Genomic DNA, 23,490 nt, shown 5'->3' with positions numbered 1-23,490 from the left:
ACGTTAAGGGCATTTAATTCGCATTGGGAGTAACTATACCACCGATTTATATTTTACAGCTGCCATTACGGTTGACGACCTTAAGTGTTCACAACTGATTTTATTTTATTTTATTTATTTATTTATTTATTTATTTTAATTTTTTTTTTTTTAACGTTTATTTATTTTTGAGACAGAGAGAGACAGAGCATGAATGGGGGAGGGTCAGAGAGAGGGAGACACAGAATCTGAAACAGGCTCCAGGCTCTGAGCTGTCAGCACAGAGCCTGACGCGGGACTTGAACTCATGGACCGCGAGATCATGACCTGAGCCGAAGTCGGCCGCTTAACCGACTGAGCCACCCAGGCGCCCCACAACTGATTTTAAATTAAAGTTTCTCCCTGCAGTGGAAATGTTTTTCATTTCTAAGTGCTTCTCATAGATGACAGTTCTCCCAAAGCTTTACTGAGAATGTAAATGAAAGTTAAAAAAAAAAAAAAAAAGTGTTAATTTGTTGCTTTTTACCCAAAGCTGCTGACTCATTGTCCACTAGGCATTTGCTGTGAGGTTAATGCACTAGGTGGTGGGATTGGCCTGGTGCCATATCTCTCTCTGACTAGTTTTCCCAGTGAACAGGCCCAGGTTATGAAAAAAACGCCATCCGAGGTGATGGGGCCCTGTTGCCCTCCTCTGTGCAAAGTGCATAGGTCTGCACTGGTGTGCCTAGAGCCTGAGGTATTCCAGACCTGCAGAATGTTTGGTGAGGAAAGGAACAAGGGAAGGTAGAAAGGAAGGAAGGAAGGGAGGGAGGAAGGGGTGCTACTGTAACTGGTTAAGAATACAGATGGTAAAGTTGTAGTGCTGTGTGCTGCCTCTTACTTAGACTCCTCACCTGTGAAATGGGTATAGCAGTACCCTACTTACAGGGCTAGTGAGAGGATTAAATCAGATTGTGCATGTAAAGCGTTTAACACAGCACAAGGTAGGAGGTCATTATCCCGTGGCCGTATCAATGCTATTAATGGCCTTGGCATGTCAGCATTACATTCAAAGGTCCCAACTGGCCACAGCCCAGAGGTCCAGCTGTGGTCACAGCCCAGTGTGGGCTGGGAACAGTAGTGGAGGTGGTGTTTCCCTGACCAAGCAGTTCCTCATACAAGCAGCTGAATGCAGAGTGGGATTTTGTTTTGTAAAACAGCAGTAAGATGTTTCTGTCTAATTGACTTACTCGTTGGTGAGCCCACACGGATTTACACAGGCAGCGGGAGGTCTGGGAGGATATTCTCCAAGCTGCCCGCAGCAGTCACCCACAGGAAAGGGTCCAGACACGAGATGGTGACTGATGGCAATTTTGTTTACGCTTTATCTTTCTGTACCCATTTAGTCTTCCCTAAGGGTGTGTTTCGTAATTAAGAATATGAACGGAATGAAAGAATATAAAACAAAAATCTCTGAAGATTGTTTAATGACCCAAGACAATGTTTATGAATCTGTGTTATAAAAAAACAGGAGTCAAAACTTTGCACGTTACAATAGTTACATATTCTTATGAGAAAATGAATGGTAACATTGACGATGCTTGTCCTGTTTCTGAGTATCGGGTTATTAAGATTTTGATTGTTGTTGTTGTTTTTGAAACCTCCATTATTTTCTAAATGTTCATGTATTGGTCTTTTAATCCTAAAAATGTGGGGCAGGGATGTGAATGAGCTTGCCCCAGACCCTGGGTAAGCCTTTCTGGCAGCATGTGGAACAGAAGCCTGCTGAGTGAGGCTTCAAGTACCATAGATGAGCCCAGATCCCGAGAAAGTCAGAAACCCTCTGGTGATCAGAGATTCATCACAAATTTCAGCCGCTGGGTACATGTACCAGACGAGTTCTAAAACACCAGAAACAGCTGTTTGGAAACATCAGCTCTTTGGCTCTAGCTGGAGAAAGCCATTCCCTTGTCAGTGTGCCAAGCTTCCCTTTTTCACATGGCGGTGACAGAAGTAGGAATTTGGGGTTCTGTTGGTGCTTGGAGATGAATCGGGGAAGACGTGTTCTGAGTAGGAACCATCTCTGGCCTCCCCTGCCTGTATGTGTGTCCCAACTGTCACACTTCAAGGCCCCAGGCTGTGCTCTGCTGTTTCCTCCGGCCTCTCAGGGGCCCCCCAGAAATTGATACAGCAGTGCTCTCGTGGTGACTTTAAGAGACAATAACTTCCAATTAAAACAGCCTGCGGAATTCTTAGTGCCTTTTTGGACCCATGCGGAAAGTCCTTGGCGAATGATAGCACAAGCTGAGACTTTTAATAAAGCAATCAAGGAATGTTCCTGAATACCTATTTAGAAAAGCTCTGGGTGAAGGGATGGGGAAAAACAGCACCCACATGCGGTGAGTTCTCTGAGAGCCCTGGAGGGTGTGGTAACTGACGATGGGACCCAACCTGTAGTCTGTGGATGGTGGATGCCAGGGAGTTCTTTGTCCGGGCGTAAAGAATATTAAGTGGTAATAATACCCCTCACTGGCGCATAAGCAGGCCCTAGACCCAGCCAAGGGTATTGTGTCCCCCAGGAGTGTCCCCGTGAAGGCTGCTCTGCTCAGGGATTTGTCAGAAATTTGAATGAAAAGTAGGAAAGGGGAGGGACCTTGGTTTTTGGTAATTTTAGTAGGCCCCTAACTCAGGAATAATGAAGTGTACCAAACTTGATATGCCCAGTGACTCGGCGATCATCTTTGGGGGACTGGCTGGGTTCCAAACAGATGACAAGTGACTCCTTTTTAACAAAGAGGTCAGTGGTCTGGTCTTGTGATGTCTGCTGTCTCCAGAGGGTGTCCAGTTAACTTGCTGGGAAAATGGTGCGGACTTCAGCCGACCTTGCCTTACCTTTTGCATTCCTGGAGTTACATGCTACAGCTATAACAGTGATGCTAAGGAACCCTTGGCAGGTACCTGCTAGGACCCTCAGGCTAGGACCCTCGTGTGCTGAAATGCATTGTTCAAAAGAGGGCTGCCTGAGCAGTGAGGGAACTGGTGCTTTTGTTCCCAGGCCGCCCCAGAGTCGGTTTGCCAGGTGCCCAGCCCTCCCACCCGACTCCATGCCGACCGGAAGCGGCCAGCCAGCCCCGCAGTCAGCAGAGAAAGGACAGGTAGTGGGTGGTGGTAGAGAAGGAAAGGGAGGAGTGACTGGTGGGGCCGGCTTTCCCCAAATAGAAATAGACCAACAACAGACACAGAGCTGAATAGTCTTCCCAGGAAATGCCGACTGTGGTGGGAACGGAACAGGAATTGATGGGGGTTCTGGCTGGAGCCAGGGCGTTTTACAGCAGCCCCCAAGGGCTCAGCTCTAGAGCCGCCTGGGTAGATGCGTTTGCACACACATACACACACGCAGGTACAGACACGTGCTGGGGCCTCCTGCGTGCCGTCGCTGGCTTCTCCACCCTCTCGCCCGCACGCACACGGGACAGTTACACTGATCTGGACTCTGATGGGCAGATGCTGCATAGAGACCGACTCACAGGTAAAGACACCGGTTCCTGTGGCTGACACAGCTGCCCGGCACACCGGTGATCCACACCATTGAGGCGGAGCCGGAGACCCTCCCTGGCGTGCATGGCTTTGTCACAGCCCTCTTGTGGCTTGGTGGCCTTACCCACCTCCCTGCTTCAGTCTCCTGTTTCCACTCTTAGATCCCGCAAACAGCGGGGAGCCCTCCCCCGGAGTGCACTCGACACGGCATTTGGAGCCGTAGAGATGGACATGTGAGCACCCACTGTAGTGAGGCGGCCATCCTGCGGCTCGAAGCTCTGCACCCTGGACAACACCAAATGGCAGTAGTTTTGTTGGACTTCTCCATTTAGGACTGGCTCCGACACCTTCCCAGAGCGGTAACTCACAACCGGTGATTTTTGTAAAAGCCGCGTGACCACGGGCACCGGCCCAGTGTTGACGGACCCTGCTGCTGATGCTGTGTCCTGACGCAACGCACGCTGGCCTGAGCCTTGTCCCCAGCCTCATCCGCTTAACGCTATTTTAATAAAGAAGCCACGCTACGCCGCAACATCGTGCGGCCAGGCGTTACACTCACGGCTCCCATTATTGAGCCCCTGTTGTATACAGGCATGTCACAAACAGCCAGGCTGCCAGACAGTCACCCCCAACAACCCTCCTCCCCAGAGCATTTGGGGGGAAGCACCTGGCGGCAAGTTTCCCCGGACCGCCCGCATCTTAATCACCGGGGGTGCTGGTGACAAATGCAGATTCCCATTGTCTGCCTGCCAGAATTCCCTAGGGGTGGGGCCAGCGAATGTACCTAAATCCCATCCTGGTGCAGGTGTGGGAAGCACTGGTTTAAGGTATCTGGCTCTGGGGGATGAGAAACCTTCCCGGGGTTATCAGATAGTAGGCTCCTGTCTGGTTTACCTCAGATGTCACCAGGGGAATGGTTAGGCTGTCACTTCTCCTTTGGGTGCTGCGGGGCCCTTTAAGAGCCGCGGGGGTGGAGGTGGTCAGGTTGATGGCTGGCCCTAGAGAGGCTGTTTCCATCCCTGGGTGCCTCCCCACTTGCTTTCTGCCTTGGCAACGTTCAGGCTCAGCACTTGGCACTCAGTGAAAGAATTTTGATTTCCAGTGGAATTTGTGCTGTCACAGGATTTGACCCCTGGGACTGGTGAATAGATAGACGGGTTGGGGGAGCATGTGACTTGGCTGACGGCGGAAAGAGTGATGGATGGGAAAGCGGTTGGGGATGGTGGAAACACAGGGTGGAAGGGGAGGCTCCTGGGTCTGGCTGATAGAGGCCCTGGGGAGCAGGGGTTCTAGGCTTCGTCCACACTCTTCATCCTGAAGACTGTGCAGGCGCGTGGGAAGGCTCTCCCAACTTGTTTTTTGTTTCGCACACTGGGTCCTTTTGAAGTGAGTGTCTTCGGCAGCCCAGAGCGTTGGACCCATCGCTTCGTGCTGTCCAAGTTCACAGTGCCTTTGTGGCTGCCGGACGTAGCTCCACAGGCAGATTTCATGGCTCCGGTAGTTCATCCAACAGAGGGTGTCAGGATGAGCATTAGGAATGTTCGTGCCACCAGATCTGCAGATCAGCGCAGTGTAGCGGGTATGAGACGCGGTGGTGGGAGCAGACCTGGGTTCACATCCTGCTCTGCCGCTCGCTGCGACTTTGGGAAGTCAGTTAACCTCCATGACCCTCAGTTTCCTCATCTGTAAAACAGGGACAAGACTACCAGCCTCAGACAGTCACTGTTAGGATTGAATGAAGTTAATGAATTAAAGCACCCAGTGAGGTGCTCTCTAAGTCGGAGTGGGAGTGGAATGATTGGCACTGATGGATGCATCTCTAGGTAAACAGACAGATTCTCTGCTGTTGCCCTCATTACCTGGTTAAAATAAAACACCCAAGTTGACCAGAGCACGTGTATTTCTAGACTCTAATTTAGCAATAGTTTGGGATGATAAGTTATGCTCTAGCAGTTGGAGATGCTGTCACTGAGAACTTCTGGGACCAAGAAAGCCTCCCTGCTCTTAGAAGGAAATAACCAATGATTATCCTAGGGAGGTACTGATAAGGTAGGAGTTTGCCCCCAGGAAGTCTGCATGTGATTTTGTTTGGTAAATGGTAGGTTAACAGGACACTGTGGAGAAGGAGTTGGATTGTGTATTAATAGCTCCTTTTATATCTCCTTCTTCGAGGCCCCTGTACTGAAATCTGCATACGTTATCTGTGGGGTATGATCATTATCCCCATGTCAACAGATAAGGAAACTGAGGTTTTCAGAAGTTAAATAATTTGTGCAAGGTCGCACATCGAATAGGGGCAGACCTGAGATCTGACTGATGTCCCCAGAGTCTATGTGTGCAGTGCTCTGCCCTGCCTGGGGGGCCTTGGGAATGAGGGCAAGTGTTTGAGGGAGGACTGATGTCAAGGAGGCCCTATAAGACCGGTGGTTGAGGGAGCTTACTCTTGGCCACCGAGGGGCTCCTTTGGGGGGGGCTCCTGAACTGAGTGTTCACAGACGGGGGTGGGAGTCCCAGTTTCCGTAGGTGGTTAATGGCCAGGTTGTGACCACACTCAGCTTCACACAGTAGTTGATCCCTGTTGTAATTTCAACATTGACCCGAGGCAGGGTGCTCTCACGGTTGCCCTGGAAGACCACCCAGGAAGTGCATCTGGGGTAAAATGAGGCAGCAGCCTGTTTTCCGTAGGAAGCCTGAACATACACACACATAGACAGTTGCACCCCTTGGTGTCATTTGTACTAGCTTTTTGTGTTCCTCTGGGTCCTTTGGACTCAGCCAGAGCCTATGGGAATGACTTTCAGTTTGAATTTCTAGGAATGAGAAGTAAATGCTTCTCTGTGCTGGTTTAGAATTTCCTTTCTTCTTGTGTTATGCAAAGGTGTAGGGTGACAGTGTGTCCCAGATTTTTTTGGACAGACCAAAGTGTAAACATTTTGCAGTGTTGCCCCCACAAGAAAGTCCTAGAAAATGAATTTAGGCAGATTGTAAGCAAATCAAGTCAGCTACAGAAATTCTAAAATTCACAATGTTAGGCTTTGAAAAGGTGTATTTTCAATTCCACTGTTGAGGGTGGAGTGACAGTCTCTGTGTTGGGTCTTTGGATGGCAGGAGGAAAATACTAAGTTGGGAGTAAAAATGAGCTTATTCCTTGTAGGCGGGTGGCTTGGGTGGGTATTGGCTGCGTGCGTGTGTATGTGTGTGTGTGTAGAATTTTTCTAAGCTCAAAATCAAATCTGCAATGTATTTTGATGAGAAGTGATTCACGTGGTATAAACGTGCCAGCTGATGATCAGTCATTTTTGTTTTCTTCAGGGAGAGAAATAGAGAGAGACACAAATCACCCCGGAATAAAGATGGCAGAGGGTCAGAAAAATCTGTCACCATTCAAGCTCCCACTGGAGAGCCCCTGTTGGCAAACGATTCCACTCGGACAGAGGAAGTTCAGGTAAGGATCAAAGGCAGTCTGTAAGCACACTGCCACTGGATCAAGACTCTTTTCAGTAAATGTTTTCCTAAGTCTTGTTGCAGTAGGTTCTCTTGGGTTTTTATCTTTATTTTTCTAGCATGATAATTAGTTTATCTATGTCTCGTGGTTTCTTGTTGGTCTAAGGACAGCCTGTCCTGCCATTGGCTGCCTTGGGGATTGTTCTGAAATGCGATTGGTTGGCCTGCTTTGACTATGGTGTTGAAAAGAAGCCAGCCGGGCTGATGACAGGGCAGAGAAAGGGAAAGTTACAGGCTGTCGTCTCCAGGGACTCGTTCCAAAGTGGAACGGTATGGGAGGGAAGGAAATGTCCTCTCTAGCAGCCCTGAGTGGCATGGAGAAGAAGAGGTTCAGAGAGCCCAGACTGACCGCTAAGAGATATATGAAATAAATCGGGGGCTGGACACTTAGATGCCCGGTAGGAAAACCTGGAAGAATGAAATAGGCCGTCAGTCACAGAGAAGGGACACACACATATCAGGCAGGCTGGGGGCTGAGCAGCAAACTGTGGGGCACCTCAGCGTCCTGACAGAGGCGTGGAGCGTTGGGGTCTGTGGCAAACTAGAGAATGCATTTCCTCTGTCAAAGGAGCAGCAGCTCCCCAGCTCTGGACACGTCTTACTGCTCAGGGGTGCGGGAATTCTGTGTTTCTGGGTGTACTGGTACTTAAGAAGAGTGGGAAATCAGGATTTTATGTGAAGTCACCCCGTTTTAAAATATTGGCAGTGTATTAAAAGACACCGTGTGGGTTCTTCTCTCTGGGTCCTGACTATCTGGCAGCCCGCCTGAGTTAAATAAACATCTGAGCTGTACTCAGAAACACGCTTGCCTACCTTCCACAGCTCTTGAAATACATGCACGTACAGCCTTGGCCCCGAATAGACCGATGTGTGCTCACACCTGCAGCTGCACACATACGTGCATCTTTAAGCAGACAGAGGCACTTGAAATTGGGATTCCTCAGAGCACACGAGGTGCTCTCAGAACCCAACGCTCAGCTGTGGGATGACGGTGGAGTTTGGCCAGTGATGAGTAAATGCCGTTAGTAGGAACGTCTCACTGTCTGCCACGGCTCTGGGAGGGCCAGAGGGGTGGCCTTGGCTGGCTGACCCTGAGATTGGACGCCCTTGAAGTGCTGCAGGGCGGCAGTTTCCTTCCGCATGTGGATTCCGCAGTGCTGGCGGCCCGCTGGGAGGACATTTCTTCTTTGCCGCTTCTCTACACCTTGGAGCTCACCGGGAAGCTGTTTGTGTTTACACTAAGTTGATGTGATGGGAAAGGCCCTGACATGGGTTTTTGGAGGCGGTACTTCTCCGCAGCTCTGTGACCAAGGGCAGTCATGACCTTTGTGGGCCTCAGGCTCTTTAGATAGCAGATTTAGAGGATCTTAGGTCCTTTCTGTTCTAAGAACCCCAAGCTTCGGAGGACGCTTCAGACAGCTACGCTCTTTAGGCACAAGGTGTACATCCATTCTTTAAATGTACAGGGGATTTAGTTAGAAACGCTGGCTAAACCATAGCAGTGTGGTGGTCAACGAAATGACCATGAGACACTAGGAATAATTACTTCCACACTGATTATCAACTGAATATTAGGCCCAGTACACAACATGGAATCCAGTATTTACGTTTCACTCTTTCTAGGTGTTATAAAGTAAGTTATTTTATGTAGGCTGTGAACTCACCTTATATTACAAGTTGTTGATTTTTTTTTTTTAATGTTTGTTTATTTTTGAGAGCGAGAGAGAGACAGAGTGAGAGCAGGGGAGGGGCACAGAGAGAGGGAGACACAGAATCCAAAGCAGGCTCCAGGCCCTGAGCTGTCATCGCAGAGCCCAAGGCGGGACTCGAACTCACGAACCCACAAGATCGTGACCTGAGCCGAAGCCGGATGCTTAACCGAATGAGCTACCCAGGCTCCCCACAAGTTGTTGATTTTTGACGTTGTGGCTATTTTTTCCTCTATATCGGTGATTTTTTTTTTTCATTGAAGGATATTTACCCACAGAAATAAACAGATTTCAAGTGTAGGGTTTGAGAATTTCAAACAGTTGAATAAACCCAGAGAACTTACACTATCGATACATATGTTTTTATTCCTCTACAAAGTTCTCATGTTCTCCCCAGTCAATTCCCGTCCCCACCCCCACCTCTCCAAGACAGACCCTGTTTTGATTTCTACCGCCATAGATTAGTTTTGCCTGCTTTAGAATTTGATATAATTGGGATCGTACTCTTTTGTTTCAGACGTTTTTTAGTCAGCGTAATGATTTTGAGATTTACCAAGTTCTGGTGTGTTTTAGCAATTCATCCTTTTTTATTTTCGCTGAGTAGTATTCTGTCGTCTGAATATACTACAGTTTGTTACCCATCCTTCTGGTGATAGATAGACATTTGAGGTATGCCATTTGGGGCTACTGTGAATAAAGCTGTTAAGAACATTCTGGCACGGGTCTTCTTGCGGATGTGTATTTTCATTGATTTTGGATAAAACCGTGGGAGTGGCATTGTTGGATCATACAGTTCAGCATATAGTGAAATTTGTATGACACTACCAGACCCATTTTCAAGAGTGCTTGGACCATTCGGTACTTCCCTCAGACATGTATGAGAGAGTCTTGGTGGCTTTTGGCTGTTGTCCTAGAGAGTTTGTGGTATGTGATACTTGTAACCTTCCAAGTCGAAGACCTGTTTGTTCATCGGTCAAGACCATTGCCACCGCCCACCAGTCCTTGTCATAGCCTATCTGTTCATAGATCATGATTCTGATCATTTCTAGATCTAAGGTTCTTGTTCAGTTTTGAGATCCCAATTCTTGCTGATTCAGCTGTCAACTTAAACTAGATTTTTCAAAGTTGGTGTCTTACACATGAATTTCACCCAGTTTGTCCCTACATCAGACTGTTTTCTCCAAGTTAAATCATGTACACAAATCTCTGAGGCAAAAACCTCTTTGGAACCCCTGTGGCTTTTCATTGCCTTTGTAGTGAAGTCAGGTTTGCTTGCCAGCAAAATAGCAGAATTGTTTGAAAATCTTAACAAGTGGATCTTGGTAAAGGAAGAGACTGCTTGCTCCAACTGGAAGCTACCTCAGACTTTAAAAAGAGAGAGGAAAGCACAAAAGTCAGAGACACTGCAATAGTCTGGTAGTTCTGTACCCTCGATATTCCAATTTGTCAGTGAGAATGTGTGTTTAGGGAGGAAGTTTTTTGTTTTTTTTTTAAATTTTTTTTTCAATATTTATTTATTTTTGAGTGACAGAGACAGAGTGTGAGCGGGGGAGGGGCAGAGAGAGAAGGAGACGCAGAATCCGAAGCAGGCTCCAGGCTCTGAGCTGTCAGCACAGAGCCCGATGTGGGGCTTGAACTCACGAACCCTGAGATCATGACCTGAGCCGAAGTCGGATACTTAACCGACTGAGCCACCCAGGCGTAGGGAGGAAGTTTTGCGTTGTCCTGGCCATCCGTACTTGAATTTGCTTAGGTTGCTCGCTGAGAAACATTGTCACGGAGTGCTTGACGCTGATACTTCTTGAAGAAAAAAAAAAAAAAAATAGCTACAGGTTAGCTGTGATTTGTACATGGCAGTGAAGGTCCCTGGCTCTTCAGAGCTGCTGGGGGGTATTATAATACCTCACTTCCGGAAGTTGGACTCTGTCGGCCTTCGTAACCCAGCCATGAACTGAGGCGAGAGCACAGAGTTTTCTTATGTTACGGGTGAGCCCTCACATGTCAGTCTCACGGCGGGATTGCTTATTGGGCCAAAAAGCCTCTCCGGAGATTCCAGCACGGGGGATGATAATCCACATGATAAGATGAATCCCCCAACAAACACAGCAAAAGGGTAGACTGCATTTTCTCTGTTTGGAAAGGTCAGTATATGACCCCCTTGGAAAAATGCCAGTGAAAACCGTTCAGGTCAAAACCTCCTGTATTTGAAGACTTAAGCCTCCGTTTTCTGGGATGCCCATGGGTGTGGGCTGGCTCAGAGAGGAGGGCCCTCCGTGGGCACCGCGTGTCCAAATGCTTGCTTCGTGGCTTTTGCCAGTGACCTGCCGCCTGTGGCTCTTCACGCTCCCTGTTTGTGTTCCCCGTCAGGATGACAACTGGGGAGAGACCACCACGGCCATCACAGGCACCTCAGAGCACAGCATATCGCAGGAGGACATTGCCAGGATCAGCAAGGATATGGAAGACAGCGTGAGGCTGGATTGCAGGCGCTACCTGGGCCTCACCGTGGCCTCGGTCCTTGGACTGCTGGTGTTCCTCACCCCCATTGCCTTCATCCTGTTACCCCCCATCCTGTGGAGGGACGAGCTGGAGCCTTGTGGCACAATTTGTGAGGGACTCTTCATTTCCGTGGCGTTCAAACTCCTCATCCTGCTCATCGGGACCTGGGCGCTCTTCTTCCGCAAGCAGAGAGCCGACGTGCCGCGCGTCTTTGTGTTCCGTGCCCTTCTGTTGGTCCTCATCTTTTTTTTTGTGGTTTCCTATTGGCTGTTTTATGGGGTCCGCATTTTGGACTCTCGGGACCGCAACTACCAGGGTATCGTGCAGTACGCGGTGTCCCTCGTGGACGCCCTCCTCTTCATCCACTACCTGGCCATCGTCCTGCTGGAGCTGAGGCAGCTGCAGCCCATGTTCACGCTGCAGGTGGTCCGCTCCACCGACGGCGAGTCCCGGTTCTACAGCCTGGGACACCTGAGGTAAGGGCTGCTGACTGACATCTTTCTAGGAGGCCGCACATGAGGGGTGAGGACGGGTGCCAGGACCAGAGTCTGACTCCTTCCCTGAGGTTCTGGGAAGACGTGTGTGTGTGTGCGTGTGTGTGTGGTGGGGGGGTGTCCCTGTCCGTGGACTTTCCTGACTGCGGGGTGGGGTGACACAAATGCTGCCTGTCATCCAGGCTGGAGTTTTGTCGGGCGAGCTCTCAAACATGGCAGCTCCCAACAGAGCGGGAGGAAGGATGCCTAGTGATGGCTGCTGGCCTTGCCCCTGAAATTGGCCTGTGGGCAGTGGACAGAGTGGCCAGCACCTCCAGGCTGCTCAGAATCGCTCATTGTTCCTTTATTTTCCACGCCCAGAGGCGTCCTGGTCTGGGCACTAAATTATATGGCCACCCTAGTGACCCTCCAGTAACGAATCAGGTGCAGGTTGGAGACCCTGAACTTGTGAGAGTTGAGTGTTTTGAAAATGTACGTATGTGGGACAAAGTTAGAAATACATTGAGATGTCATACTTTAAATCTGCGTATATAATCTACTTGGTGGTCAACTAAAAAAGCGGTGGTCGCATTTTATCTCGTTTATTTTATTTTTATTTATCCCGACGTAAGCGCTTCGTGTAGATTGTCACGTTTAGTCCTCACAGAACCCTTTGCTATAGGTACTCTTCATCCCAGTTTTTTTTTTTTTTAATTTTTTTTTTTACTTTTATTTTTGAGACAGAGAGAGACAGAACATGAACGGGGGAGGGTCAGAGAGAGGGAGACACCGAATCTGAAACAGGCTCCGGGCTCCGAGCCGTCAGCACAGAGCCCGACGCGGGGCTTGAACTCACGGACCGCGAGATCATGACCTGAGCCGAAGTCGGCCGCTTAACCGACTGAGCCACCCAGGCGCCCCTCTTCATCCCAGTATTACAGATGAGGGGGGATTAGGACACTTAAACAATGTGTAGAAACTAGTAACGGCTGGCCTTCATTCGCAGTCACGTAGTTGTCGTGAAGCTGGGCCTAGGTTAATGCCCTCATCATGGTACGTCTCACTTTGTGTGTACGGGACTATTTGTCTGTTTTCTCCCACCAACTGAGGAAGGGGCTGAGGACAGGGGCCGTGTCTCCCTCTCATCGCATCCCCAGTGTCTGGCCCCGGAGCGTGGCATACAGCCGGCACTCACAGGGCTCCTGGTGAACGGATAGCCTGGGATGACCGACTTGGCCGTCTCGTCGGGCTCTCCTGCCTCCTCGGGCGATATATGTTGAGGTGTGTAACCTGCCTGGCACCTGGTGAGCCCTTAGTTAATTGTGGCTATTACGGCCTCTGATCGTGCAGCTGGCAAAGCAGCCAGTATCGGCAGGCGCACCTTAGTGGATCTCAGAACAATGGGCTTTGTCATAGTTCTGGCTGGGACACAGGAAGGTGGCCCAGCCCTGGTTTGCAGCTGGGCCAAACCGGCTCAGTGTTGGCACACACCCTCTTTCGTTCCTCTGGCTTCACCTGGGCCACCCCAGGCCTGGGCGGGGGGGGGTTGGTTAGCATTGGAAGCTGCTGCCATCCTGACCGGTCCTTGGAGGGAATTGGTGTCTGAGTCACACGCCCTGCACGGCAGAATCCTGTGTTTCGAGTCCTTCGCAGATGCCCTTGGGGCTCTGAAGGCAAGTAAGCCGCTGCTGCTTGTTCATCTCTGCTTTCTTTCCCCCTGTTTTGCGGTGGAGAATGACCAGCAGACTTGCATTAGACACCTGTCAGGTGCGCAGCCCGGCACTGGGGCTCCTGATGCGCGATGGCTACCTTCAGGGCTCTGTTGCGATGCTCCTAGGGCCCACGGACCCTTCCCGGTTCTCACCATGACCGACAACTGCCCAGCCTCTCCCTGCCAACCCTGAAGCCACTAACCCCAGCCCCCAGGGAAACCCGAGGGTAGCACCTTGCCAGCGGCCCCGGGGGGAAGCGTGCTGAGGGGGTGCCCTGGTCTTCCTGGTGGCTTCTCTCCGGGCCCTTTGTTTTCCTCCTCTTCCCGCCTTCAGTAAGGCCCTCTTTGTCCTCAGGTGGAAACCCTGCTTCTGGGGTGGAAAGGTGGCTGGGGAAGGGGAGATGCCTTTTCTACACGAATGCCTGGCCGCCCCCGTGACAGCCAGTCTGTGCGAGCTGGAGCGGGCTTGGCACCTCTCCTGCTGGCACCGTGTGGGCTCAGTCACCCGCCGACTCTTGGGCTAAATCTGGTCTGCGCCCAGCGGTGGCCGGAAGAGTCACGGGGCCAGAAATAGAACTTCTAAACCCTTTCGTAAAGTGTGGAAACGGGAGGGGTGGGGGAACCAGAGACACAAAGAGCGAGGCCGGGAATCAGATCAGCTGATGTGCGCCACCCTTTTCTCCCTTCCCTTTATGTAAAGCCTTCGCCGTGGCAATGACCTGACGGGCTTAGGTGCAGGGCCACGGTGAGTTGTTAGTTCTTGTTTTGTCCTCAAAGATGATTTTCTTGAATCGACTGAGCTATTTTTGACAGTTGTCAAAAGAATGCCTGTTCTTTCGTTTCTCGAAGCAAATATGCTCCTCGTTAGCTCTCACAAAAGGCACAGTGGCCCTGTTTGTTGGCAAGAATGGAATTATGGGCTTATTTGAAAACTTCCAGAAAAATAAAAGATTATTGTGGTACAAAGTGAGACGTTGTCAATAGACTAAGATATTACTAATGTTTGTCCAGTGCCTTGGGGATGACAGGGGGCTTTTTAGATGTCTGCTGTCATTTCCCTCTCTTGCCCTGCCAGGGTGGGGCAGGTGGTATGGGGCTGCTGCCCTTTACAGAGGAGAACCCAGGGTGCCTAGGTGGCTCAGTCGGTCTGACTCAGGTCATGATCTCATGGTTCGTGAGTTCGAGCCCGACATCAGGCTCTGTGCTGACAGCTCAGAGCCTGGAGCCTGCATCACGTGTGTGTGTGTGTGTGTGTGTGTGTGTGTGTGTGTGTGTGTGTCTCTCTCTCTCTCTCTCTCTCTGCCCCTCCCCTGCTTGTGCGCTCGCTTGTGCTCGCTTGCTCTCTCTCAAAAATGAATAAACGTTAAAAAAAATTAGAGGGGAGCCCAAGCTGCACACAGATCAGGGACCTGTGTGCCCTCCTGAGGGTCCCACCCCTCCCCTGCAGCACCCTGGGTCTCAGCACATCTGCTTTGTAATTATGCACGCACACCTCCCTGGTCACTTGTTTTGACCCCATTCTCACAATGAGCTGCTGACTTTTCCAGGATGTCACCAAATATTGGTAAGTTTTGATCTGACCACATTTGGGGAAAAATCCAGAAGAGAGACAAATGGCATTTGATTATCATAGTTAATATATTTCTCAGTTTTGAGCTCTTTAAAGCCAACGGCTGTGAATGTTGGCGCGTAGAAGCCAGTTGAATTGACTGAATCTGAGACGTAGGACAGCAGTTTACAGTGAAACCCTAAGGTAACAATCACCTGGTCCTTACCATGTGCCGAGCTCCTTCTGCGCTCCTCACAGAACTCATTTAATCTGAACGGTCCTGGGGGAGGCACCATCGTCCTCATCTTCAGAGGAAGGAACTGAGACACAGAAGAGTTAAGCTGGTTGTCTGCTTGTGACTGTGGGAGCCAGAGTTTGAGACCAGGCTGTCTGGTTCCAGAATGTTCTTAACCTTTGGATAGATGTGTCCATATTCGCATCACTGCTTTAAGAACACGTGAACGAACCCATCACCAGTTTGGAGTTGTTCACCGTGGGCTAGGCTGGGTGCTGGCGATTTTTTTAAAATAACGTGATTCTGGGGCGCCTGGGTGGCGCAGTCGGTTAAGCGTCCGACTTCAGCCAGGTCACGATCTCGCGGTCCGTGAGTTCGAGCCCCGCGTGGGGCTCTGGGCTGACGGCTCAGAGCCTGGAGCCTGCTTCCGATTCTGTGTCTCCCTCTCTCTCTGCCCCTCCCCCGTTCATGCTCTGTCTCTCTCTGTCCCAAAAATAAATTAAAAAACGTTGAAAAAAAAAGAAAAAAAAATTAAAAAAAAAATAAAATAACGTGATTCTGCTGAACTCTCAGCTGCAGGGCTGGAAAGGAGAGAATGCAGAGAGGGTTGCCAGAGATGTCCGGCTTGCGCTCTGCAGCCATTCCGTAGCCCATTGGTTCTTTTTGTTCAGCCAGGCAGCACACAAAACCTGGGCCTTGAAACCATAGCGGTAGGCAGCCGACGCCCCCAGCCACCTCGGGCTCCCATTCTCAGAGTCTGCTTGTTCTTACTTTGCATATAGTTCTAACGTTTACTTTCCGACTTCTGTACCTCAAACAAGTGCACAAGTAACACATTTCAAGTGAGAGCTGCTATAGGGAGGCATGTGAACATCAAGGAAAAGTGGTAGCCGGGAGTCATCAGCAGAGAGACTGGAACCACAAAAGCAGGTAGAACTCTTGCCTGTTGACAGTGACCCGTGTTCTGTGAGATATTCATCTGGCTGAAGCTCCATTGTAGCTAATTCAGCGAGCAGGCTTTGACTGTGTGGGTTTCTAGGCATGCTTCATTCACTGACGTGGAGAGTATCTTATAAATTGGTGCCGACCCTGCACCTTTTTATCAAGGGTCTGGTTACCGACCATAGAACCACCTGTGCTTTAGAAGAAATGATTCGCAGATTGCTTTTCAAACAGTGCAGGTTTATGGTCATGCATGATCGTAGCATTGCTGTGTTGAAAGGGGCTGTCGTGTCCCACCCCCAAAATTCACAGGTGGAAGTGAGAAACATGTCACTGGAGAGTGGCGAAGAGACCGTTTTTATTATAAAGTGGCAAGGAACTTGGCTGAACTGTGTTCATGTTCTGGTGTTCTGTGGCAGGGAGAACTTGTGAATGATGGAATTGGATTTCTAGCTGAGGAATTTTTTTAATAGTTTTTTTTTTTTAATGTTTATTTACTTAGCATGCATGCCAGCATGTAAGCAGGGGAGGGCAGAGAGAGAGAGAGGGAGAGAGAGGATCCCAAGCAGATGCTGCACTGTCAGTGCAGAGCCCGACCTGGGGCTCGATCTCATGAACTGTGAGATCATGACCTGAGCAGAAATGAAGAGTCAGGTGCTTCGACTGAGCCACCCAGGAGCCCCGATGTTTAGCTGAGAAAGGTGTTGAGGATGCAGCTTGGGTCCTCCTTAACTGCTTATAGTAAAATGTGACAAGGAGATGTGTTGCAGAAGGGAAAGGTCGTTAAGCAAAAGGGAATCCAAACTTGAAGGTTTGGAAAATTTTCAGCTTATTCATATAGCAAAAAATGATGAAGTGGATACTAAAGAGAACAACATCAAGGGTGTGGTCACACAACTGTTTGATGTTTTCTAAAGTTTATTTGTTTGTTTGTCTGTTTATGAAATCTCTACACCCAATGTGGGGCTCGAACTCATGGCCCCGAGATCTAGAGTTGCGTGCTCTACCAACTGAGCCAGCCAAGCTCGGTTTGATTTAATCAGGAGTTGATCAGCCATTCCAGCAGAAGCCAAGAATAAAGATGGGAAGATGGGTTTGTCCCAGTAGTAACACTGTCACCTGGGACTAACGGATACAGAGAAGGGGGTGGAGAATGAAGGAAGGCTGAGAACATGTGTTATCCTCACGAATAGGGAGGAATGACCCCAAAGATGATCCAGAGATCATCGGGCTGCCACTCCCACTACAGGCCCAGGGACCAGGTTTCTTTCTCATTGGCTTCAGAGGTTGTGTCCCCCACTTGGGGCCACTGCTGAGAGCTGCTTGGGCAGGGCCAGCCCTGAGCCCCGAGGACACCGTGTTGAACCAAAGAGGATTACCCTTAAGATCAAGATCTTAGGATCTAATGGAATTGGCCTTGCTAGGTTTTGGACTTGTCTGGGACCCATCAACCCTTTCCTCCAGTTTCTCCCTTTTGGAATGAGAATGCCTATCCTGTCCCTATCTCACTAATATATTGGAAGCACATAAGTTGTCTGGTTCCACGGGTTCACAGCTGGAGTGGGATCTTTGCTTCACTGTAGGTTATACCTTGAGTCTCAGCACTTAGATGAGACTTTGTGCTTAGGGCTGGTGCCGGAATGAGTCAAGACCTTCTGGGCTGTTGGGATGGAATTGGCATATTTTGCATGGGAGAAGAACATCAATTTTAGGGGCCAGGGGTGGAATGTTATGGATTGAATTGTATCACCCAGAATTTATAGTTTGCAACTCTAAACCCTGTGTGGCTTTATTTAGAGATGGGGTATCTGAAGAAGTCATTAAGGTTCAGTGAGGTCATAGATCTGATAAAATGCATGTTCTTATAAGAAGAGACACCAGAGAGCTTACACACACACACACACACACACACACACACACACACACGCGCGCGTGCTCTCTCTCTCTCTCTTTCTCTCACCCCTGTGCTCACGGATCGAGGAACGGCCATGTGTAGATATCATGAGAAGGTTGTCATCTGTAAGCCAGGAAGAGGGCTCTCACCAGAAACTGAATCGGCCAAACCTTGGTCTTGGACATCTGGGCTTCTGAACTCCAAGAAAATAAGTTTCTGTTGTTTAAGCCACTCAGTCTATGGTATTTTGTTATGGCAGCCCGAGATAAGACAGGAACATGACACAGTGGTGACTCGAGCCCAGAGCCCCAGGAAACCATGGGATCAATGAGCGCAGTTCAACCCTGATGAAACAGAGCTCATATTGTCCCTTCTCCGGCTCATGCCTGCGTCCTCACAGCTCGAGTGGGAGCCTTGCTTCTCTCGAATGCACTTGGGTTTTCTAGTTAGAAGTGAGAAAGCGAGAGTCTCTGGGGGAGATTAAGGTTATTCCAGTAATTCCAGGGCAGATCTACCTCCCCTTGAAATCCTAGGTCTGTGATCCTGGGTCAAGCGATATCCAAGCTGGTAATTACACCGCCGATCAGATTTGACTGTCCCGCTGAGCTGTGGGCCCTCCCTCTCACATTCAAGACTGGCATCAACGGGTTTGGTTAGGACCCAGCACCATTGGCTGCAAAGCTGGGGAGTATTTTTAAATGACCACCGGGGATTTTGGTTCATGTCATTTATGATCATGGTTTCGTACACAGTTTTCATTTTTAGAGAGGTGTGTTTTGTTTAACTGCTTTTCATCGAAGACGTTTGCCAGTCCCCTAAAAAAGCAAAGGATAAAAACAAGTAAAAGCTGAGGAGTAGAGTGGAAAGGTTTTTGCTCGGATCTGCGTTGCTGTGGGAGAATTGTGAGGGCTGCCGTTTGCGGTTTGGCCCGGGGGTGCCTGTTCGAAGTGGCTGTAATGAGGGTGTGAGACGCTGGACACTGCAGCCCTGTGTTTGGACAGCTGCCTCTTGGCAGTGGCCACAGCTGGAAAGGCTTCCCTCCCACAGTGTCTGCCCGTAAGCCCTGCTCCGAGCCCCTGAGGGGCCAACCCTCACAGAGTGCAGCCACCGAATGGCCAAGGAGCCCGTGGATACAGAACTGGTCTAGATGGCCTTCCCGTGGGGCCACAGGTGGCTAGGACATGCCAACACACAAGAAGGCGGATGGACAGGTGTCTGCGTTCCCTGTCCTGCAGAGCCACTGCCCGGCTCTGCTCTGTGCCCATTTTGGCTCTGTCTCTGCCCCGGCAGAGGTCTAGTGGGCCAGGCTGATGGCCCTCAGAATTCCCGACTTTTCATGCTCTGCTCCGGTGGTTCTTCCCAAGGCCAGAGGTACTGAGGCTGAGAAATGGGAGGCTGGCTAAGAGAATGCCAGTCAGGCATCCCAGGTGGGTCTGGAGGTACCGTAGTTCCCATCTAAATCTCTGTCTTAGCCCCAAGCAGGCAGTTGTCTTTGATTTTTATCTGGTGTGATTCAGCTCAGTAATTTGAAACGTTGAGAAAGCTGAATTTCCATCCCAGGCAGGGCCGGCAGGCGCGGCCCAAATTGGACCATGCAGGGAGGTGGTGGTGTGATGGGGTCGGTGCCCTGTCCCGGAAGCAGGGCTGCGGACTCTTCGGGCAGACCATGGCAATAGCCAAACCTGCCGCTTACAGGTAGGCGTGTCTCAGATTTGCCAGCATTTCTGCTGCGGGAAGGGCCGCCAGGGGGACAGCCCGCCATGACAGGATCACCTCCGAAGGAGGTCTCAAGTGTTGACGCCACACTCAGAGCCGCCCGCCCCGTGGATCATGGCATCATGGCCTAAAAGGGCAACACGCGGGACAGCGTTTTGTTGTCTGGCTCCTGAGACCAGAAGAACCAGGCCGGTGCATGTAGCCGTGAACTACCTCTCGTCCTCCCAGACTCCTCCCAGGGAGGGAGAGCGTGGTCTCTGCACTTGTTCTCAGTGTGGTCTGCCTGACATTTGGGAGGGTATTTTCCAGGGTGATCGTTTGTTAAGAGGGGGGACGTAAAGTGCAGAGAGAAGGGCCCCAGTGCTCCCCCAGACTGCACTTTGGAGGCCATTTCTTGGTGACCAACCCCCTTTGAGCTGCTCCCGGCCTCTAGTGTCTCTGCCTCCTGATGGGGAGCCCCTACAGGGCTTGTGTGCAGCCCCATTTGGTGCCTACGCCAGGGACACTTTCCAACCCATAAATATTGATTCAGAGAACTAGGTTTCTGCAGCTTCCATGTGGCTGGGGAGCCCGCAGGCCGCGGTCCCCCCCGGGAATCCACGCAGCCTGGAAGGGAGCCTCCCTGGGCCGCGCCAGCAGGACAGGGCCCCAGCTGTGGGGCCTCCGTCAAGGTCGGCAGTCTGCCTCCCATCCCAGGATCTCAGGCAGCCATGTGTGTCGCACCTGGCCCATTGTGACAGAGTCCCTGAAAATCCAGGCTTGTGCCCAACTCTTTCTACCGTCCAGTCCAGGTCTGTCAGTAAACACAAGCCGTTTCCCATTTTCGCCCCTCCCTGTCCTCAAGTTCCAAGGTGATCATTGCCTGTTCCCTGTGTGGGATTCGTGTAAGCCACATCCCCAAAGGCAGTCTCGAGACAAACATTTTAATTAAAAGGCAGGAGGGCCCAGAGATGCAAACGCTCTTGTGCGCGGTTCCCAGGAGAGGTGGCAGCGGCATTGAGGGGCTAATTATGCTCGCGTCTCTGGGACTCGGCATGAACATTGCTGCACCTTGTCCTGACTCCTGGTCACCCCAAAGTCACTTTATCTCTACGTCCAGGCCAACAGCGAAGGCCACGCATCCAGGCTGCGGCCTTGCTGACTCTTGTGGGGAGAAGTTAGTCAGATAGAACTGAGCCCATCTGCCGGCTCGCCCACACTGGGAGTTGTCCCAGAAAGTCGAACCATTTTAGTGTTTTCTCAAAGACCCTGGGTTCAGGCCTAAAAAGCCGCCGCCGGATCAGGCACGCCTCTAAGAGTAGTAGGAGAGAGGGAGGCCTTGGTTACTGTTAGCATCCTCTGGATCTTCCTGGCCGGCTCTCCCTCTCTCCTACCCACACACTCCCGCTCTGTCGCGCTGTCCCCCCTCACCGTCTCCGACCTTTGCCATCCTCTCAGCCTGGCCCTGCTCTTTCCCTGTCTCCATCCGTCTTGCCCTAAATACAGATGTGTTCACTTCCTAAAGCTGCGGTGGGACCACAGACTGGGTGGTTTAAAACAGTTTTCTCTGTCCGTTCTGGAGGCTGGGAGTCTCAAATCTAGGTCCTGGCAGGGCCGGGCTCCCTCTGAATCCTTCCTGGTCTTCCTGGCTTCTGCTGGCCGTCCTTGGCACTCCTTGGTTTGCGTCCACGTCAGCGCAGTCTCCGCTCTGTCATCACGTGGCGCCTTCTGTGTGTGTCCCCTTTTCTTTATAAAGATACCAGTAGGACCTTAACTCACTGTAATTACATCTGCAGGGATCCCATCGTGAGGTCCTGGGTACACACGTGGATTTGGGGAGACACTTCACCCCACCAACAGGGTCTCAAAGCTGTTCTGTGACTCAGCAGGGTGGCCCTGTCGCTGTTACTGTAGTTGTTTGGGAGGGTTGCTTCACACCAGCCTGCTTTGCCCACACCCCTTCCTCTGCCTGGAATTCACCTTACAGCCCGTTGTCCGCACGGCGTGGCCATCATCCATCATTTAACGCTTAGAAACTCCGCTTCGCCTCCGCCGCAGATCTTCACCTGAAACCCTCCACCCCTCCCCTGGTCACAGGTTCTGTCACAGTCTGTGGGTCACCACCGACGGGAGCTTAAGCCTCTTAAGGTTCTTTTCACATCTGTTTCCAGGTCCTTGGGATCTAGCGGGTGCTCCTAATTCATACTAGCCTGTGAATGGTGTTGGGAGATACTGGTTGTTAGGATTTTTTTGAGTGTCAGCATCCTTAGCTGGCTAGTAATGAGTACTTGCCCTGAAAGCAAGCCCTTGCGGATTTTGCTGTGACTGGAACCCTGCCTCTTCAGTGCCTTCCTGTCGGCACACACTGAGGTAACCAGATTAATGGCAGCTGTCATTTACGTGGGGCACTAACATGTAAGAAATGCTTCCACGTTTTTCACACATGAAGAAAGCTGTTTTTGTTGACAGAGCTAAAGGGAGCAGATGAATATTTAAAAAGAAGTGGCTAGGGGCACCTGGGTGGCTCAGTCAGTTAAATGTCTGACTTCAGCTCAAGCCACGATCTCACGGTTCGTGAGTTCAAGCCCCGCGTCAGGCTCTGTGCTGATGGCTCGGAGCCTGGAGCCTGCTTCAGATTCTGTGTCTCCCTCTCTCTCTGCCTCTCCCCTGCTCATGCTCTCTCTCTTTTTCTCAAAAAATAAATACACATTAAAAAAAAAATTTAAGGGGTACCTGGTGGCTCAGTCAGTTAAGTATCCAACTTCAGCTCAGGTCATGATCTCACAGTTTGTGAGTTCGAGCCCCACATCAGGCTCTGGGCTGACAGCTCAGAGCCTGGAGCCTGCTTCAGATTCTGTGTCTCCCTCTCTCTCTGCCCCTCCCCTGCTCACTCACTCTCTCTCTCTCAAAAATAAATAAACGTGAAAAAAAATTTTTTTTAATTTAAAAAGAACTGGCTAAAACCTGCCTGAGGCCTCCCCACCTGGCCCTGTCAGGGGAGGGCCTTTCTAGCTGCCCGGAGAGACATTAAAGCCTGTAAAGCGCGAGGATCTCAGACGGGCTGAGCTCTAAAACCTGAATATTTCTGATTTTAATAGCATGTCTTAATTTAATTACAGAAGCCACAACCAAATTGAAGGAAAAGCGAACAAAACAGGGAGCTCTCTGTGTGTGCATGCGTATGTGTGCATATTTGCATACACGCGTTTCTAGGCCTCGGTGCCCTTATTTGAGCAGGAAGAGAGTTAAAAGGGGGGAAGTTTATGGCCACAATTGTTTCCTTCAAATATTTGATGAGCTTTCACAAGAAAGGAGGGTTTGGGTGCAGAAGGAAGCGGTGGCAGGACCCCTGGGTAGAACTTAGAGGAAGGTCATTTCAAGGCCAAGTGAGAGAGAACTTTCTTTTCACGGAGAGGCTGGTTGCCGTCCGGGGCGCCATAATCGGTATGTGGATTGGGAGTTTGACCTAGACGGACTCGGATTTCTTTGCTTCTTGTGTCTCTGCCTGGGTGAGCATTAAGGTTCTCTTCCTTCTGCGAAGAGTAACATTTTGTGATTCAGGGGCAGGGAAGCTTAGGTCGTGCTTTCACCAGAGACGCACGAAGAATCGAGCCAGCAGCCAGCCTCAGCCCTTTGCTGCCAGATGCTCATTGCCCTTAGGAGCAGGACCATTTGCATTCCGTGGCCGCGTGCAGTTCACAGATGCTTTTCCTGCCCTTCCTTCGTTTGCTCTTCGGGACATCCGCACGCAGCCCTAGGTGCTCTCTGGCGTCTCGGCTCCGGG

The 23,490-nt window shown here is 50.5% G+C and overlaps 1 protein-coding gene across 1 annotated transcript in view; it reads left to right on the top strand.

Annotated features, from left to right (window-relative positions):
• Positions 1–23,490, top strand: part of VANGL1 (VANGL planar cell polarity protein 1) — a 48,024-nt gene that overhangs the window by 9,239 nt on the left and 15,295 nt on the right. The window contains exons 3-4 of the mRNA XM_058716107.1: positions 6,808–6,940; positions 11,076–11,683. Coding sequence (XP_058572090.1) covers positions 6,808–6,940; positions 11,076–11,683 — 741 coding nt within the window. The remainder of the gene's footprint in view (positions 1–6,807; positions 6,941–11,075; positions 11,684–23,490) is intronic.

Source organism: Neofelis nebulosa, chromosome 2 (assembly GCF_028018385.1).
Source record: "Neofelis nebulosa isolate mNeoNeb1 chromosome 2, mNeoNeb1.pri, whole genome shotgun sequence".
NCBI classification, from domain to species: Eukaryota; Metazoa; Chordata; class Mammalia; order Carnivora; family Felidae; genus Neofelis; species Neofelis nebulosa.
Note: the sequence above shows the minus strand (reverse complement) of the source record. Positions and strands in the feature narration are given on the sequence as shown.